Consider the following 20,883-nt stretch of genomic DNA (forward strand, 5'->3'; position numbering starts at 1 on the left):
TACATTATGTATGGTTTTACTTGATTATTTTAAATGGAATTTCTTTATCCTTATCCTGAGATACATGCTAACATTCATCCACTAACCCGTCTATTGGCAGCTATATACCTTCGCTATGCAAAAACCGACCGTTCGACTCCTCCTACATAGTGATTGACTCGGGGATAGATTTGGATTGAAGTGGTGAGCTTCCATCTTTCCAAAAGGCTCCATTTCATGTTATGGATACTCTTAGATACTTTGACTTTATTTTGGATATTGGTTTTGGCCATGGTTGGGGTCATATCCTAACTAGATATTTTTACTCTTTTGGATAAATGCTTTGTGGTACGTCTGGGGGTTGGTATGGGCGGGATCGATAATGGTGCCGGCATTAGCATTGGCATAAACTAGTGGGCTATCTTTATTGGACCTAATTTCTTACTCTTCCATCGTATTTTATTTTATGGATTTATTATCAATAATTTTTTTTGAAACGTATTTGGTTATGGCCTGGTTTATGGTCCTTTGGTTTAGTTTGGTAAGGTGTAACACCCAGCACCTCTGAGCTCAAATTTAAAACATTGTTCCTACACATATAAACCCGAACTAAATGATTCCATGGTAATATATGTATGGTGATCAATCCTATAGTGTGGTAGTACCTTTGAATATAAATTGAGGTCACAAAAATCCCCTACCTCTAAGACAAGTTGAAAATATTTCTATCGATTAAGTTTTAGTGGACATTTCAACTTGGGTCACCTTTCATTGACTATTACTCATAGATTATGATAAGTTAAAGGGCATACTATATATCAAATTAAATCCCATCTAATCATCTTTCCAATGCCATCTATTGTTTGTCAGTTCAATTCCAGAGTCAAAAGTTATGAGTGCTTAAATGAGACACTATCCAAACTATGTGATAGGGCATGCAACACCCACTTAAGGCTATGCCATGGGTTGTACGTCTCCCATCTTGGATTGTGCTATAATTAGATAGTGCTAGATAAAATGAAATTTAGGGAGAAACATGAAAAAGACAAGTCCAAGTTCACCAAGTTAGGCAAGTTTTCCTTCATTTTTTTTTCTTTTGGTGGAGATCTGAACAAGTTTAATTAGGATCATGAAAATTCAAAGAATAACAGCTTAGAGAGGAAATAATTGTAGTGTAGCCAATAGATTAAGGAGAGCTCTATGTAGCTCTCACCTTACCATAGAATAGTACTCCACGTTTCATTCGCGGATTGAGTTAGTTCGAAATTAAAGTTTAGGAATTAATTTATCTTAATACTTCTAATGTGTGAAATAAAATAATATTAAGTTTAAGATAAAACTTATTCTCAAAATATTAATTATATATATTTTCAATCAAACTAAATATAAATTTAATCACAAATTTAATTTTGAAATATCTCATCTTATATATGAATCAGCAGGAGAATGGATTTGGGCCACTTACAATCTTTAATTTTTATTTTTTTTAATTTTATGGTCTTTTTAGAAGAGAAATTTATTTTTGCACATAAGAAATCTCAAAAAATCATTTTCTTCAATTCATTTTGTAAGTGGTCAGGAGATTTTAATTCTTCCACGAAATGAATCTCCATACCCTCATACGTTGTAGGTTTAGCACTATATACGTTAATATAAGCTTAATTAATTTGTTATAAGCGAAAATGATTAGCTAAAATCTCTGGAATCTACAAACAACCACTTCCTTCGTTTCATATTAGTTGGTCCTTATTGACTTGACACACTCATTAAGAAAATATTAATTAGAGATTTATTTTATCAAATTAGTCTTATTAATTATACTTTGAAAATACAAATTTGAGTAAATACACCTTGTTTAGTCATTTAATGTGAAGGGTGGTATTGAAAAAACAAAATAAAATTCTTCATCAAATGGACAACTAAATTAAAACAAATATTTTTAAAAAAAGGGCCAACTAAAACGAAACGGAGGAAGTACTACTAATATCTTTTGTCAAAATTAAGTACGATCCTTCCATTTTCCAAAGAATAAAGTGGTTCGAAGTAGGAGAGTTAATTAAGCCTTGTAATAATATTTTTCGCTTCCATTAATTGGAAGATTTAATCCTATGTTTAAACTTAAATTCACATATTATTTAGAACCTACATAATTCAAAATATACACATGATTTATTTTTATTTTTTATTTTTTTCATTGATGAATACATACCTAATTTTCCTACGTACCAATACTGATTCCTATATAAGAAGATTAGAAAAGAAGAAACAATAACATAACATAAACACTTTTCCTTTATTTAATCAAGTATAGAAAAAATATGTCTTTAGCTAAATGCATTTATCTGCTAAGTTTGATCCTCTTTGCATCAAACTCATTCGATTTTTCAGAAGGTCGACGACTGCTTTATTCACCAGAAATTCCTCCAACTGAATCCCCTATTATTAATATTATACAACTTGATCAAGATTCTTTGCCTCTTTCTCCCATCAATATTCATCAAATTTCTTCTGTATTATCTGATGATGATGGCTATGAAGTATTAGCTCCAGCCCCCAACAATATCCATGGTGATGATGCAGTATTAGCTCCTGTTAACTGAACGTATGGCATATTTTATGATCACTAGTGGTTACTCCATTTCATGTTCTCATGATAAATGGAGTTTCATTATATATTTGGAGTATATATTATTATTAAAATAAAACAGCCGTACGTTTTCATATGGGGTTACAAGTCCAAATTATGTAGTTTTCTTTGCATGTATTGATATTAATAAAGTGAATATATAATCACCTTTTTTATCTTCTTCTTGACTCCATCATGTATTGGTCTTTATTCTTGCTATTACAAGGTTAAGGTTTGATGTTATCCTTTTTTTTCAATGAGATAAAACGGTGAAAAACATATTTGAATTATCATTATTAATATTAGTTTTTTTTGCGAATTTCACACTCCAATGGTAATTTGTTTTCTTTTTTTTACCTGAACTATATATCACTAGTTTTTATCAGCTTTAAGGTGTGTTTTAATACATAAACGGTGATATAGTTCAAGCAAGAAAAGAAAACAACTGATAGTTGCTATGTATTTCATATGTGTTTTTGACTGTTAACTTGTGTTTTTGACTGTTAACTTGTTTTTAAACCATTCTGTTTCTAGTGCCAATCAGTAGTTCGACTATTTGGATTTATGTTGTGTAGAACCATCTAACGAGAAACACGTATTCCCTATCAAAAACTTCATCTCCAAAGTTCAAATTCGAGACTTTTAATTAAAATTAAAGGGTTCCTAGCCATCCATCTCACTCTCACCATATCCTTGGCAGAATAATGTTCAATCCTATGATGTTAATTAATTAAAGCCTATCTTGTGAATCATGGTTAGAGCATGCACGTCGAACATACAAAGTGACTTGAACTTTTTCAACTTCTTCAAGGATCCGGAGAGCAATAACTAATGAAAGTTTAGTTTGAACAAGATCTATCATCCAATATACTTCAATTAAGAAGATACAATAACAAACGAAATTTGCTACATATTAAGACCATATTTGAATTTACTAGACTGTTACACAAAGTGCAACAATTTGATATATGTATAAAAGAAGAGCATGGAATGATGACAAGGAAAGTTTGTTCACATATTAACTAATAGTGTATGTGAAGTAAAGGATTTCGTTCGCATAGAGATATTAAGTGTTCGATTAATTAGAAATACAATTATTGGTGTATCTAAGAGTAGAATGATATTAATTATGGAGGTGTTTACTGTAATTAAATTTTACCCATTAATTAGTTGAGACACACCTAGATAATGTATTTTGCAGCTACAATATAATGATCACTTTATATCATAAGTTTTTCTCGAGTTTTCTTCTGAACTAAAAATGGATGAATATGAACCTTTTCTCGAATTTTCTTCTGCTCTGAAATAATTATTAATGATTGATGTTCATATATAACAAGCTAGTAGCAGAAAATATATAGTCTGCTAATAACCATAAATAATGCTTATTTATAGTGATTGTGCCACGTCCTCTTTACTAAATGCAGGCATGTTGGTCCAAAAGATTAAAAAGATACAGTGCGTTATTCTGCTCAAGAAAACCTCTGTATCTTTTCACTTTATAATCTGGCACTTCAAAACTCTGCTTGACATATATAGCAGCTTCCGGCTGGTTCACCATGACCCTAAGATCTAATTAGATTAATTCTGCGAAAGCTCTCGACTTCGTTTAGCTGCAGCAACAACTGCATTCATCAAGATACCTCGAAATCCAGACTTCTCCAACTCATGAATTCCAGCAATGGTTGTACCACCAGGTGATGCAACATCATCTTTAAGTTGACCAGGATGCTTGCCCATACCAGAAACCATTGATGCTGCTCCTAGCACCTGCAACAGAGAATCAGTCCGCCACTTGACCAGCAGTATGTTTGACGGCATGTGTGTTAATCTCTTTAAGAAGAAAAGGAAGTCTCTAAACACTGCACCGCTAATGTGCAAGTCATTTAAATTTTAGATCAAGTAAATCTTTCACGGAGAAGAAGAAAAGCTCAAAGTAGAAAAGTTGAAAAGATGACTTTCCCTTATCAATAACGAAGCAGAAGGCACTCAAAAGATGATCCAAATTATGTTAGTTAGCTAAAATAAGCCACAATATAAACAATTGCTTTTTGAGGCATTGACAAGGACATTATTGATGCAACTTGCAAGTAGAAAGATGATTCAAGAAAGTGCATTTCTTAAGAAAAAGATTGTACTTGTATATCTAAGAAGGTGCAGGGTAAGTTAAATAACATATATACTATAGCCTAAAAAATGCAGATCATGGTAATAAACCAGAGTCTTCGCGAACAACCACGTTGCCTCTTATGGAACAAATGAACCTTGACATCTAAATGGATCTCAAACTGAATCAGAGAGTGCTAAAGAACAATTTCACTGCTTCAAAGAACATAACCATACTAACATATAGCATGATAGAGTATGACTAAATTGATGGCTAACTGTTAACTTACAGTTTGAGAGGCTAGTCCAAGTGCAAGCTCCCTAGGTAGACCAGCAGCCACCCCTCCATCAGCCAATGCCTCTATAGCTAGAAAAACATAGGCTGGTCCACTACCACTGACATTTCAAGGAGAAAGAATAGGCGTTTGTTAATAATGGTACTGGATTCCAACTTTGCAAGAACTCTGCTTGTCTATGCAAAAGCAGTTCGGAAGAACTAAGATCCCCAAGCGGGCTCAACAAACAGCTAGTCACAGGTGCAGAAATTGGCATCAAATTAAGCGATAATAAGTCTAGTTTCAGAAACATTAAAGAAGGAACATGCCTTAAGCCTGTAATTGCATCAAACAGCTTCTCATCAGCTTTCCACACCTTACCAATAGCTCCGAATAACTGGGAAATTAATTCTCCATCTTCTGCTGTTGCCTTTCCCGCCAAAGTAAAGACTACATGAAGACACTTAATTAGAAGGACACATAAATAGCAATAACTGATAACAAATCAGACTTAGTTATATTAGAACAACCAGAAAATTAAAATTTCTAGTGTCTACGTAACCTAAATTAGACAAATCTTCAAGGTGAAAGGTCGACCACGAGAGACATTCATGTCACAAACATGTAAAATTACTCTGTACTACAGCTGTGTGAATATACATAAGTTCCCATTTACAGAAAGCACAAACAGTATGCAAATCACAGCATACATATGTTTCGATATACTGTGTATGTTGAAAATGCATTGTATAATTAGCATATATATATATAAAAAAAAAAAACAGAAAAACTAATAACAAACTTACACTGGCATGCATATACATGCACACACTTATACACAAAAGCATACACACACACATCCACGTATGTGTGTGCATACCAAATGGACAATATACTCTTGCGCTTAGTTATCCATGTAAAGTTTTTTGTCTTGATACATGATATACTGCCACTATGTATCATTTACTATAGAAGAACATTGAAAGCTTACATTTGTAACACAAGTGTTAGATCTCATGCCAAAAATACGGATATAGAGTTGCCTTACATATCTTATTGTACAACTCTGACATTAACCTGAATTAACATCTTGCCTTTAAGAAATACAAGAATACATCCAAGAAAAAGAGACAATTTTTAGACATCTCATCTTATAGTTATACAACAACATACCCAGTGCATTCCCACATAGTAGGGTCTGGGGAGGGTAGAGTGTACGCAGACCATACCACTACCTTAGATGAAGTAGAGGCTGTTTCCGATAGACCCTCGGCTTAGGACCGATAACAGTATAACAATCACAAAAGATAAGTGCATATAAACTAGTACGGTAGGCAAAATAAACTAACACCGCTAACCACAAGATAATACTACAGCCACAAAACCATGAACAAGAAACTCCAGACACAAAAGAACGCTCCCCTACTATTACCGACACACTCCCACCCCCTAACCCTCTACCCTAATCCGAGTCTTCCACACCTTCCTATCAAGGGTCATGTCCTCCGTAAGCTGTAACTGCTCCATATCATGCCTAATCACCCTCCCTTCAATATCTCTTCGATCTATCTCTACCCCGCCTAAAACCATTCATTGTCAGTGTCTCACACCTCCACCTCCGCACTGGAGCATTAGAGCCCCTCCTCATCACATGCCCGAACCAACGTAACCTCACTTCTCGCATCTTGTCCTCCACCGAGGCAACTCTCACATTCTCCCGAATAATCTCATTCCTCACTCTATCTTTCCTGGTACGTCCACATGTCCATCGCAATATTCTTATCTCCGCCACCTTCAACTTTTGGATGTGGGAGTTCTTAACTGGCCAACACTCCGCTCCATACAACATAGCCGGCCGAACTACTACTTTGTAGAACTTACCTTTAAACTTCGAGGCGTCTTCTTTTTTTTTAGAAAGGTAACATATTTGTATATTTATATATAAGACTATACATAAACAGTGTAGCACCCCTTAATTACAGATTACAAAAGTATAGAGCATTTGATCCTCTGTCATCTAACAAGGATTCTAATACATCAAAGATTGTTTCTTGATATTCTAAACCTATTGCTTTACACCAAAAAAAGAACAACCCTAAGCATTTCATCTTAATCTTCTGGAGATGGTCGGCTTTGTTTTCAAAACATCTTTGGTTTCTCTCTTCCCAAACTATCCACCAAATGCACGCTGGAATAATCTTCCATCTCATTTTCTGGATTGTATTACTGCCTTCTTTGTTCCAGCATGCTAGAACATCAACTATATTACTTGGCATGGTCCATAGAATCCCCCTAAAGTTGAGGAACATCCACCATAATTGTCCAGTCAGTTCACAGTGCAGAAATAGATGATTAATTGTCTCAGCTTTCTCCCCACACAAAAAGAATTTGGAACATAGATGATGACCCCTCTTGCACAGATTGTCCTGGGTGAGTGTTTTTCCTTTAGCTAATAACCAAGTAAAACAAGATACTTTATCAGGAATTTTGCCTTTCCATATCATCTTCCAGGGCCAACACCTAATCTGATTGTTGAACAGGTTGAATTCTTTGTAGGCTGATCTGACGGAGAATTCTCCTTGCTTATTTCCTTGCCACTTGATGCTATCCTCCGAAATTATAGTCCCTGTAAATAGCTCTAGAGTGTTGAAGAACTCTGTTAGCCTATTAATTTCCCAATCATTCAAGCATCTTCTAAAGATCAAATTCCACCCCTTGTTGCTCCATACCTCCCCTATTGTTGCTTGTTGTTGTTGAGATAAAATATGAAGATTCGAAAAGAGTTGTTTCAGAATTCCTCGACCTAGCCATTTATCCTCCCAAAAGGATGTCTTCATGCCGTTTCCAACTTTAAAGCTTACCTTGTTCATGAGTTTAGGCCACAAATTCCTGATTAACTTCCACAGACTAACACCATAAGGGCCCTCCACAGTCTTGGTTGTCCATTTACCTTCCATGCCATACTTTTCTTTAATCACTTCATTCCATAATGATTCTTCATCACTAGCAAATCTCCACAACCATTTCAACATCAAACTTTGATTTTTGGATTTCAGATTCTTAATGCCTAATCCCCCTTCTTTCTTGCTGACGATGATGGATCTCTATTTAACCAAGTGATACTTCTTTTTGTCGCTGCGTCTTTCCTACAAGAAGTTCCTTCTCAATACATCTATCTTACTCAAGACATTCACAGGTATTGAACATAATGACATCATATATGTAGGCATATAGCATTAAGGACTGAATTGATCAAAACTAGCCTACCACACATTGAGAGATATTGGCTCTTCCAACTTGTTAGCTTCTTTTCACTTTTCTCCAGGACCCCATTCCAAATTCCTATTGACTTACTTTTGGCCCCCAAAGGCATCCCCAAATATGTTGTTGGTAATTCTCTTATTTTGCCTCCTAGAATATCAGCCAGGGATTGAATCTGGTTTACCTTATTAACTGGAAATAAAACTTTTGGTCCAATTAATATGTAAAACAAAATAAAGATTACCCTCAATATTGTCACCTGTTCAAAATCAGCGTCGCAGGATACAACAGTATCATCAGTATATTGTAGATGCGAAATCTCTAACTCGCTCTCAGTACTCGACTTCATCTTGAATCCCCATATCCATTTGTTTGTCTAAGCAGTCTTCAACAGGTCATGTAAACCCTCCATTGCAATGATAAAAAGGAAAGGAGATAGAGATCTCCTTGTCTTAAGCCCCTCTGAGATTGAAAAAATCATGTTGGTGAACCATTGATCAATATTGAGAATTTTACTGTGCTGATGCACACCTAATCCAGCTGACCCATCTACCACCAAATCCCAACTGCCTCAAAGTTTCCAGTAAGTAATTCCAGTTTAAGTGATCATACGCCTTTTCAATGTCAAGTTTACACACAATTCCAGGTTCTTGGCTTTTAAATCTTGCATCCACACATTCATTTGCAATTAGAATTGCATCCATAATTTGTCTACCGTTGATGAAGGTCATCTAATGCGCACCCACCAATTTGTTCATCACTTTCTTGAGTCCTTCGGTTAGTATTTTAGCAATAATCTTGTAAAAACTACCTATTAAGCTAATAGGTCTAAAATCTTTCAACTCTTTTGCAGGCACTTTCTTGGGAATCAGAGCCACAAAAGTGGCATTAAAGCTTTTTTCAAAAACACCTTGTTCATAGAAGTTTTGTACTGCTGCAACCACTTCTGTTTTTACCACCTCCCAACATTGAGTAAAAAATGCCATGGAAAATCCATCAGGTCTTGGAGCTTTGTCTCCAGGACAAGACTTCACACTTTCCCAAATTTCTTGTTCACCGAAAGGGCTTTGTAACAACTGATTTTCCTCTTGAGTAATCCTAGGGCAGTTACCACGATTACGTAGAGGTCTCCAATTCTCCGTCTCAGTGTAAAGCTTTTGGTAAAAAAAAACAATCTCTCTTGAAATATCAGCTGGATTGTCCACAATATCCCCTTCAAATATCAACTTGCAGTCCTATGGAAGAATTTTGTGTTTTTATCCCCTTGTTTCAACCAAAGAGCCCTAGATCTTTGTCTCCAGGCCACCTCCTCATGTTTTGCGATATCCTCAAATGCAACTGATAAGGATGTTTTTGCATACAACTCTTCCTCGGTTAAGCTCCTTTGATCATGAATCTTCTCTAATTCTGCAAGTTGATTGAGTACACTAGCCTTCTGTAATATCAAGTTTCCGTGTAGCATTTTGCTCCACTCCTTAAGTTTGTCCTTCAAAGCTTTTAATTTATAAGCCAAAACAAAATCAGGCCTCTCTTCACGCACAAATGAATCCCACCACCCTTTTACCCTATCATTGAAGCCCTCAGCCTGTAACCACCAGTTTTCGAACTTAAAATAAGATTTGATAGGGATCCCAATTACCACATCACAACATCACAGGGAAATGATCAGAAGTGATTCTGTGTATTGTTGATTGTTTAATGTTTCTAAAGCCCTCATTCCAATCCATGGAAACCAGGAATCTGTCCAGGCAGTTGTTTCTCGCCTATCACCCTTTCTACAAATGTATTTTTCATCTGATAGGGGCAAGTCTATCAGAACCATATCTTCAATAAACTCAAAAAAGTCATCCATTGCCTTAGTGATTTTGTTTGCATTCTTCTTCTCTGATGGAAATCTGACAGTATTAAAATCCCCACACACCACCCATGGCCCGATAAATAGTCCTCTGGCACCTGCTAATTCCCACCAAACCTCCTCCCTATCTGTCGTGTTATTTGGAGCATATACACTGAACAAATGCCAATTGAGTTCTTGAGTCTTGCCAAAGAACTTGCATGTTATGGAATATGAACCCAAACTACTAATCTCCCCTTCCCATACCCTGCTATCCCATAATATTATAATGCCCCCTCTAGTTCCACTGGCCTCCAATTGTGCATACTTGCCCCATCTATTAGGCCATAATTCTTTGATAATGGCACTAATATCCCTTCGACTTTTGATTCTTGAAAACATAAAACATCAGTCTTCCACATGTGAATTAAATTTTTAATCAACATTCTTTTTGATTGTTGATTCAACCCCCTAACGTTCCATGATATAATGTTGACTTTCATTGATCTTGCTTAATGAAACACCCCCCTTTACTTCTTGTTCCATTGCTCACAAAACAGCTCCCCCTCTCAAGGCTCTTCAGTTCTTTGATTCCTTTCTCTTTTGGGGTTCCAGGTTCTTGTGTTGATGAAACTCCATGTCGCTTGCTATCAATTTTCATGAAAAGCTCCAGTGTTTCCTTCTCATATCCATGAAATACCAACCCAAATTCCTTAGCCATTCTGATTATAATTTGGTGAACCCTTATTGTTGCATCAAATTCCACATCCCTCTCATCTACCACATTCACACCAACCCACTACTGTGTTGAGATTTTGTGGCTGCATATGCATGTTTTCTTTCACCTGAGAATTTGATGCCTGTTTTCCCCTATTTTCAATCAGTAGTATTTGATTTTCTTCCTCAACTGCAGCTTGTTGAACTCCTCTAATTTCTTCACTCTCTGTATCCATGTCTTTATCGCAAAGACTGACTTTATGACTTGCAAGTTGTGATTCAAGAATTGAAGTAAAAGCATTAGCTTTTAATTCCTCCTCCAATGGGTCGGTTCTAGGCTCATTGTAGCATGCCCTCTAAATATTCTAATCAGAAAAACTTTGGGCCAACAGATCTGGGCCCAACTTCTTGTTAGGGGTAGCCTCTTTATTTAAAAAAAAAGTCTTTGACTGTTTGCTGTCCCCACGTGATAAATCACGTGAGTATTCCAATCTTGGGAAAATCTCCATATCTGTTGAAGACCCCACGTTCCCCATCATGCTTTCTACACCTCGAAACCCTACTTCTGTACTATACAAGTCTTTTGTTGCCCGTTGGTTCATAGTTTTCTCTTGTGTGCCTTCTTTTACCCGTTGGTCCGTTATTTTGTCTCTTCCTAGAACTCTGGTGCTGGTTCTCACCGAAGTTTCACACCAGATTTGGATTTCACAGATTATACTTTCACTTTCCACCTTCACCACTTTTGGGACGTCGTCATCGTCCCAAAACCATTATTCTCGCCCATTTCAAGTGGTTTCTCAGCTCCGTCTCTTCTTCAGTTTGAATCCAGCGGCCACAAAAATCTCCGATCTCCTTGAACACCTTTTCGAACCATAACTAAAGGGGGAGGTTGATCAATCTAACCCAGACTTGATTTACCATGTCTTGAAACAGATCCCACTGCCGGAGACCACCATTGCAGGTTGAATTTATGTTCTTCCGCTGCTAGTCACCTCTCACAACATGCTCTGCAGTTACCTTCAACCACCCTACCTCAATACAATGCGTGACATCCTCGTCAATCTCACCATTGCCCTGACCCCAGATACTTGAACCTCTCCCTCTTCTGAATGGCCTGAGAGTCCAGCTTCACAACCACTCTAGCCTCCTGACACATCACTGAACTTACACTCCAAGTACTCCGTCTTGGTTCTACTTAACCGAAATCCTTTAGACTCAAGCGTCTATCTCCAAATCTCCAACTTATCATTAACTCCACCCCAAGTCTCGTCAATCAGTACCACATCATCTGCAAATAACATACACCAAGGCACTTCCCCTTGAATATGTCACATCAAAATATCCATCACCAAGGCAAATAAACATGGGTTGAGTCGATCCTGGGTGCAACCCTATCAAAACTGGGAAGTTCTCTGAATCTCCACCTACCGTCCTCACACGAGTCTTCGCACCATCATACATATCCTGAATCAACCTAGTGTACGCCACGGGCACCCCTCTAGCCTCCAAGCACCTCCACAAAATCTCCCTGGGAACTCTGTCATATGTCTTCTCAAGATCAATAAACACCATGTGCAAGTCCTTCTTCCTCTTCTGAAACTGCTCCACTAATCTCCTCACAAGGCAAATGGCCTCGGTGGTCGAGCGACCTGGCATGAAACCAAACTGATTCTCAGAGTTCGTCATGATCCTTCCCATCCTCAACTCTACCACCCTTTCTCAAACCTTCATAGTATGACTCAATAACTTAATACCTCAATAGTTGTTGCAACTCTGGATGTCTCCCTTGTTCTTATACACTGGAATCATCGTACTCCACCTCCACGCTCCAGGCATCTTCGCCTCCCTAAAAATTAATGTTAAACAACCTTGTCAACCGCTCCAAATTTGCCCCGCTAGTGCTCTTCCAAAAATCCACTGGAATCTCATCTGGCCCCGTCGCCCTACCCCGCCGCATCCTGCGAATAGCTCCCTTGACCTCCTTAACCTAGATATGCCTACAATAACCATAATCGCGACACTACTCAGATTTCTCCAAGTCCCCCAACACGAAACTTTTGTCCCCCTCGTCGTTCAAAAGTTTATGAAAATAGGACTGCCACCTCTCCCTAATGAGGGCATCCTCAACCAACACTGCACCATCCTCTCCTTTGATGCACTTCACTTGGCCAAGGTTTCGATCCCTCCGCTCCCTGGCCTTGGCAAGCCTATACAACTTCTTATCTCCGTCTTCCCCCTCTAAAGCCGCATACAAGCTCTCAAAAGTTGTTGTCTTAGCCGCCGTAACCGCCATCTTAGCCTCTCTTCTAGCTACCTTATACTCCTCCTTAGTCGTCTGTCTTTCCTCATCATCCTGGCTCTCAACCAACTAAGCATAAGCCACCTTCTTAGACTCCACCTTTCTCTTAACCTCTTCGTTCCACTACCAGTCTCCTCGATGCTTGCCAGGTTGACCTCTCGAGACACCCAACACCGCGATCTCCCTAATGCAACTGCCATTCGTCTCCCACATACTATCCATACCCCCTCTACTCTCCCAAGCCCCCCTACTCTTCAACTTCTCCTCCATTTCCAAAGCACTAGCCAAAGTCAAGCTACCCCAATTCATCCCAGGCCGAGCCTCCACACTTCTCTTCTTTTTTCCCTTATTGATAACCAAGTTCAGCACCAACAACTTATGCTAAGTCAAAAGATTCTCGCTAGGTATGACTTTACAGTCTTTACATAGTGCTCTATCCCCTTTCCTAAGAAGCAAAAAGTTTGAGTCTTGGTTACTGAACTACGAAACGTAATAAGGTGTTCCTCCTTCTTCAGAAAGCTTAAATTCGCTATCCACAACCCAAAAGCCCTAGAAAAATTCAAAAGGGAAGCTCTTCATTCCGCTCCCCAAAACCGAATCCGCCATGCACATCATCATAACCTCTCGACAAAGACCCAATATGCCATTGAAATCCCCTCCCACGAAAAGCTTCTCCGCACTCGGGATGCTCCTCACCACCTCATCTAAAACCTCCCAAAAGTCCTTCTTCACCTCCTCGTCCAAACCTACTTACAGGGCGTAGGCACTAATAAAGTTCACCGTAGACCCTCCAATGACCAACTTAATAGACATCAACCTATCACTAACTCTCTTAACTTCTACCACCTGCTCCCTAAGTTCATCTACTAAGATACCTACCCCATTTCTATATCTCACGCTACCCGAGTACCATAACTTATATCCATCCGCATCTCTCGCCTTAGTGCCTACCCATTTAATTTCCTGGACACACGCTATACTAACCCTGAATCTTCACCAGCTCCATAGACTTACCCGGCAAAGTTCCTATGTTCCAAGACCCAACTCACAAACATAATAATCCATTAAAAGATTGTGCATTCATTTATAAGCTTAAGCCAACTAGGTCATATTCGGTAAGATGGTGCATTCAACATGTGAAGGCGTTCATGTCCACTACCATAATACCTTATTTTGACAACTCAAATTTTTTTAATGCAGTTTGAAGTAGGACTTGGAACTACACAGGTAAACTGGAAAATATAATTGTCTAAATTTTGTCAATCCCTCCTTCAAATACCTCTAATGATGATAAAATCAGCAGGAGGCCTGTTGTATTAACCACTTCAAAGAAGATGGAATGACTTCAATACATATGGGACAGAATTTGACCCAAAATCTGGATATGGATATTGTAAGAATAGATAATTGCATCTGAATTCAGTTTACTTACATCTCAATTGTTTATGTAATCGTCAGACTCCAAACAAATTCTCAACAACAAACCATGATACATAGATAATTCCATGTAGAACGGGTATGTATGACATGGGCGTGTGTCACTGCAGATTCCACAAAAAGAAAACTGCATGTACCAGTAACGGAAACTTATTCACCTCTATAGGATTCTTACTCATAGCCAAATCAATGCAACATAAACAAAACACATTTGGAAGATCTACGTCTGAAGTTAAATCCTTTAGATAAAACCAGATATTAAGGTACAGGGAAAGGACTTCACTCGGGAATATTATATTTGACAGAAAATATCAGTACTTATTTCTCATTTACCTGTGGCAGCTTCACCAACAGCAGAGGGAGTGTTTGGCATCACCCTAATAAATCGGTCTTGACCTGCCCATTCCTTGAGAAGAGGAGAAAAATAGAATATGCTTCAGTAAAATGGGTAAAAAATATATATATAAATTGAAGCAACAAGGGGAAGAAATTAGATTGAACTGAGAGAAAATTGAAGAAAAATTTGGTCACCAAGTCAAAAAGTTTTTTATGAGTCAAAGCCAGCTCTTTGAAACTATTGCATATAAATAAAAGCTTGTTTCTGTGTTTTTGCTTGTTGAGGAATTTACATGCATATCCTACACCATTTGCACACAAACCTGCAGATCATTTAACTTAACACCAGCAGCAACTGACACCAAAAGCTGCTTCTCTGAAAGGATTGGCCTTAACTGTGACACCACATTTTTCACTGCATAAAAAAGTGATAAGAACAGCAGAATCACCACCAATTTTCGAAACATCCAATAAATCTGGCAATTGCAGTGTCTTTACCATAAATTTCCACAAGAGAAAGCAAAACAAAAGAATGTCAATCACTATATTTATTGTGCTGCCTCAATATCAAAATAGTAAGGTTGGTGGTATGAATCCTCTATATACACTTCTATTCAAGCCCTTTTTTTTATAAGTGCTATTTTATTTTTTAATAAGCGGAAAAGAGAAAGAATAGTATTCATCTAAATGATCAAGGACCCTAAATTCTCTAAATCTCACACTTATTCCTACTGACCTAGTGTAACTACAATAACTACAAAACTTTAACCCTACTAATTAGTATCGCCAATATGAATGCATTGCTTCGATTGTGTTTTTACTTTTAGCCAAATCTGTATCGACTTTGAGATATTGTGTCCTTTAAGACAATTCCCTCCATGTGATTTTTAGGTCTATCTTATCCATAATAGCATCTCCAATGACGACAATGTTGCACCTAATAATTGTTGCATTTTAAAGTTCAAGTAAGACATCGTCAAATCATCTCAAGTGATCTTTCCCATCTCATCCTCTATCTAGAATCAAATGTTGCATCACTTATGCAAAGATCATTTTTCTTATGCATCCAATCCAATTATCCTTTTTTACAATAGGTTGTTTACAACTTCATCTTATGGTTGCTTCGTTCAGACATCTAATTGAGGAAATATTATCTTTCACTTATTGAGCTGTACTTTTTCATAAAATAATAACTTTACGACTATCAAAACAGAAACAAAATTATTGTGGAAAAATGGATTTTAAATTCTCCTGCAATTGTTGAGAGGGAAAACATAAGAAAGCTCCATTTTTTAACCAAAAAAAAAACAGGAAACAAAAAGAGAGAAAGCAAAAGACTTGAACCATACCCACTTGAGGCTTCACAGAGAATATAATTACATCACTATCTTCAGCCACCTGCTCTGACAAAAACAAGAAACATTTGAACTAAGAATCTTCAAGGAACCAATCAAAGGTTATAAGAAAGATAAAATGAAAAAATTAGAGTTAGTCACTAGATCTCAGATATTTCGTTTTACCAAAAAGAACAAAAAAATAAAGAAATGATACTTAGTTCTTAGAGAAAACCAAGAATATACACTCCATTTAGTGTTTTAATGTAAGAAAAATCCCTAGGAAAAGAAAAACAAAAAACAAACGAAAAATGTCCGGTATGAATCTATGTGAATACAAAAACAAGAGAGTATAAATTTTGATACTCCTATGATGAGATGACCATGAAGTGTTACTGACATAGCAATTACTAAATACAGGTCTTAAATGGTTAGTCCCTTTACTGAACAAAATTTCTGAGGTCAAACTGAATCTAAGAACTCTGCTTTGTATTATAGTAATTATTTTGTCCCAAAAAATATCTCTCCTGACGTATTCAAGGTCACTTGTCTTGCATTACTCCGAGAGATACATAAGTCAGTTTGTCCCAGCAATAAATGTTTCTTTTACCCATGTTCTAACTTATCAAAATTAATAACTTTGGCCATCCTATTAATAGAGTACAGGAAGAGCTTGAAAACATCAACAACTTGAAGCATTTAGGATTGTCCTGCCATATGATCTAATCAATTTGGGAAGAAAAAAATATATAATCAAATGCAAATCAAGATTGTCCTACCAATTTAGGATTTCTTTTTATCACCTAAGAAATGAGGAGTCGAAATCCTAATAAAATGAATTAAAAGTCTTACTATAAAGTTTGTTTTTTTTTCTTATTACCAAATAGAGAAACCTACTCAATAATATGGTTCTCTACAGATGTCACTCAATAATATGGTTGTCTACAGATGTCACTCAATTTTCTTTAAAGGAGCTATACGGGCACACCAAAAACTTACTAAGAAGCTTCCATACAAACATATACTCCCTCCGGTAGCTTTTACTTGTCATTAATTTCCTAATTGTATTTCTCCTTTTACTTGTCATTTTTGACATATCAAGAAAAAACTTATTTTTCCTATTTTACCCTTTAACATTAATTGCCTTGTCTCCAAAATAATTTCAAAACAAAATGTAAACATCATTTTAATAAGGTAAGGTAAAATAACTATGTTAAATATATTAATATATATGATCACCAAGAAAACAAAAACATCCCACCTGAGTATAAGTTCATTCAATTTAAGATTGAGAATGAATAAGGGGTACCCACCTGAGTATTATTATCAAAAACAGTAACCCCAATAGACTCAAAAGCAGTACGACGAGCTGATCCAGAGTGGGCTGTTCGAATACGTGAAGCAGGCAATATTCCGGATTTAACCACACCTCTAGCTATGCTTTCAGCCATTTTACCAGCTCCTATAAACCCCACTTTGTATGAATCGCTTGGAATCGGACAAACATTCGCCATTTCGAAAATATGAAACAGTAAAAATGTTACGTTTTTTTTCTGAAAAAAAGAGGGAAAACAAGAGTCAGAAATTCATAGAAGCATTTCATCGAACACCTGGAATGCAAAGCAGATTTTCCCAAATCTACAATAGCTAAAAGTAATAAGATGATGCAATTGAAACCCAGACTTAAGAGATTTTAAGTCGAGGTGACGAACCTGAGCTCAGGGAATGATTTAATGCAGCACTCTTCTTCCTCTTTAAATTAAACTACTAAATTACTTTTGCTAAGCGATTATTTAGGTCTTATAAATCCCCACTAATTTGCAGTTTTACGTCTATATATTCGCTAACATTTTAAACAGAATTTAAGGTATATATGCTGAAGGGGCGTTTGGCAGAATCGATAAGAAAAATAATTTCTAAATAAAGTTTGAAATTGATTTTATTCGATGTTTGATATAAAATATTACTTAATTTTAAGATTATTTATCTCATTATTTCTACTCCCTCTGTCTCAAATGAGATGGCAAATTGTTAAAAAAAAATAATTAATAATATATCTAGTTTATCATAATACCCTTAGTAAATAATATTGATATTTTAATTTGAAGAAAAAGTAATTAATGTAAAAGATAAAATATGAAGAAAAAAAAACTATCTCTTCTTGATTAATAAAAAAAGACAAGTAAAATAAAAAATTAAATTAAAAAATTTGGAACGAAAATTATAAAATAGTGGACTATTATCATACGGGGAAGGAGGGATAAAATCATCCCATTAGATATCCCATGGAGTGATCAAATGATCCCTAACAACGTTATGTCGTATATACTTACAGTATTTTTAATTTTTTAAGATTGTATATTTGAATATTTCTTTAATAACATAAGGGGTTGATATGCGAATCTATATATAATATAAAAAAGAGTTACAACCACATTGACGTGACGCTCTCTATGATCATCATTAGTATTTATCTTTGTTGTCATTTTTTGGGGTTTTTATCTCATTTTTTTGTAAGTTAATGCAAACATTAAATTACTTATTGCAGTTGAATTCTATCGTATTTATTAAGTTGGCATTAATTTTCTTAATAGCCATATTAATTAATTGTATATAAGTTTCATTTTAATATCAATTATTGGGTATATGAATGAAGAATTGAAAATCCACTATTGTGTATATGTAAGTTATTATATTGATATTAATTACTGTAAAACATGAATGAAAAAGTGGAAAGCCACCACTTTTTTGCACTGCAATCTTGCCTTCTCATTTCCCGAATATGTATGCATTTTATTTTTTTTAATAAATGGAATACTCCATAAGCTTTTGTTGTTTCAATATCCATCAATTTGCTCTCTTAACTATTCCTTTATTACACAATTTCAGTCATGAAAGTATAAATTGGTTGAAGGCCTATGGACATTGTGTATTTAGCTTTTTGCTATATTAAAATCTTTTCATTGGTATATTAAATCTTTCAGCTTGTATTTGTTAAGTGTAATGTATGTGTTTACGATTATTATTTGTGTAATGTGTAATAAATTTATTTGATATTTATTTTTGCAGTTATTTGATTCTTTCACGAGTTATCTTTTCTTTTGTCATTGGGGCTAAGCAAAGAGCTCATGATTCGAGAAAAATAGGTAAAATTCTATAGCTCAAGTGTTTTGTTAATTATTTTCGTCTAATTTATAACCATATATTTGGACGGAGTTTATGTAATACTTTTAGTGGACGTTTGAACATATGAATTGTGACATTTGAAAAAAAAAAAAAGTATTCTTTGCTTTTAAGTTGATCAAAATGACATTTGAAAATTGAAATTGTATTTGAAAGATGGCTTTTTTAGAGTTTTCGAATTTCAAAAATTAAGTTGAATTCAGAAATTGTAACAATTTCAAGTCCAAAAAGTTCTCCGCAATAATATCCCAGAAAAAAATATGAAAACTCACTAAAGGTTATTCTCTTGATTATATTTTTCTTCTATAAGCATTTTTGAGTGAAGTCCTTATAAATTTGAGTATATGAGTATAAGCGTTAAGAGATAATATTAGTTGTTCTTATGTGTGATCACTTTGAATGTTCATTTTTGTATTACTTCGACTATACTTCACTTATATTGCATATCTCTATCAAACACAAAATATATGACAAATATACTTAATTTAATCATATTTAAAGATTCAGAATTTAGTTTCTATAAAAAGAGTAAATTGTGTTTGAGTAGTTAATTTTTAGTTCTAAAAATTAAATTCATTTTAAGTAAAAAAGTATGCTTATCCATAATATTAGAATGTATTTCATGAGCTTTATAGACGATTAAATATAAATCAGAGAATTGAAAAGGTGTGATGGAGTAGGAAATTTTTTTCCAATGAATTTTTCTTCTTATTTATTTTGAATCTATCAATATTACCATTTCTCATGAACTTTTCCTTTATAGCTTTGTTATGAAATTTGATTCGTTTATTATTGATTCAGTAAAGCTTTTAGAAAGAATTGGAAACTTAAAAGAATAATTACTACTTTTAAAATAGGAACATAGTACTTTAGAAAGTAAATTATATTTTAACTATATAACATGCATTTTATCACCGATTTTTTTTTTTGAAGTAATAAATAGACTTACATAAGTCAAGTGAGACAAATTTTTTATTCACTATATATATTATGTTAAGGTGAAAGATATTTTGGAATTTAAATTTTAGCCTTTTTGTTTATTGTACTTTTGTGTATGTCTTTTTATTTTCACTGAAAATGTCAATGATATTTTATTTGGTTTAGCTATTGATTTAATTTTTAAATATTTAAATTTTTAAAAATACATATAAGACGAATGTATAAGTTTAATTTTTCTCATGACATGAATTAAAGAAGACTTTAGATTTTATAAAGTGTATTTTCAAAATCTTGATATGAAAAACGTAATTTTTTATGAGGTCTTTCATAATCGCACGAAATACGGATAAATTTACTAATTAAATTATAAAGAAATATTTATATATAAAGCTTTCGCAATATATTAAATTCATAAAAAAGTCGAATCATAATAATATATTGTACATCGTTTCATATTACATTTCTGATAAAGGCAGGCAAAGGAAAATCTTAGATTTAGGTCTGGTGTTCTATTAATCAATTGACACGTCTCCATTACAAACTGATTGGGTTTGAAT

The 20,883-nt window shown here is 35.1% G+C and overlaps 1 protein-coding gene across 3 annotated transcripts; it reads right to left on the minus strand.

The window, feature by feature from the left end:
- Window positions 1-3,883: 3,883 nt before the first annotated feature.
- Window positions 3,884-18,533, minus strand: LOC107858927 (pyrroline-5-carboxylate reductase). 3 transcript variants are annotated; one of them, XM_016703733.2, is made up of 8 exons: window positions 17,917-18,533; window positions 17,518-17,757; window positions 16,220-16,268; window positions 15,194-15,285; window positions 14,868-14,940; window positions 5,316-5,436; window positions 5,002-5,107; window positions 3,884-4,375 (listed from the first exon to the last, which is right to left on the minus strand). In XM_016703733.2, exons 2-8 carry the CDS (start codon window positions 17,716-17,718, stop codon window positions 4,187-4,189), a joined length of 831 nt encoding a protein of 276 aa, XP_016559219.1. In that variant the 5' UTR covers window positions 17,719-17,757; window positions 17,917-18,533; the 3' UTR covers window positions 3,884-4,186. The 3 variants fall into 3 exon arrangements, with proteins under 3 accessions (XP_016559219.1, XP_047262553.1, XP_047262554.1); XM_047406597.1 differs by lacking the exons at window positions 17,518-17,757; window positions 17,917-18,533 and adding an exon at window positions 16,984-17,001; XM_047406598.1 differs by lacking the exons at window positions 17,518-17,757; window positions 17,917-18,533 and adding an exon at window positions 16,605-16,623.
- Window positions 18,534-20,883: the final 2,350 nt, after the last annotated feature.

The sequence above is a fragment of the Capsicum annuum genome, chromosome 2 (assembly GCF_002878395.1).
Source record: "Capsicum annuum cultivar UCD-10X-F1 chromosome 2, UCD10Xv1.1, whole genome shotgun sequence".
NCBI lineage: Eukaryota > Viridiplantae > Streptophyta > Magnoliopsida > Solanales > Solanaceae > Capsicum > Capsicum annuum.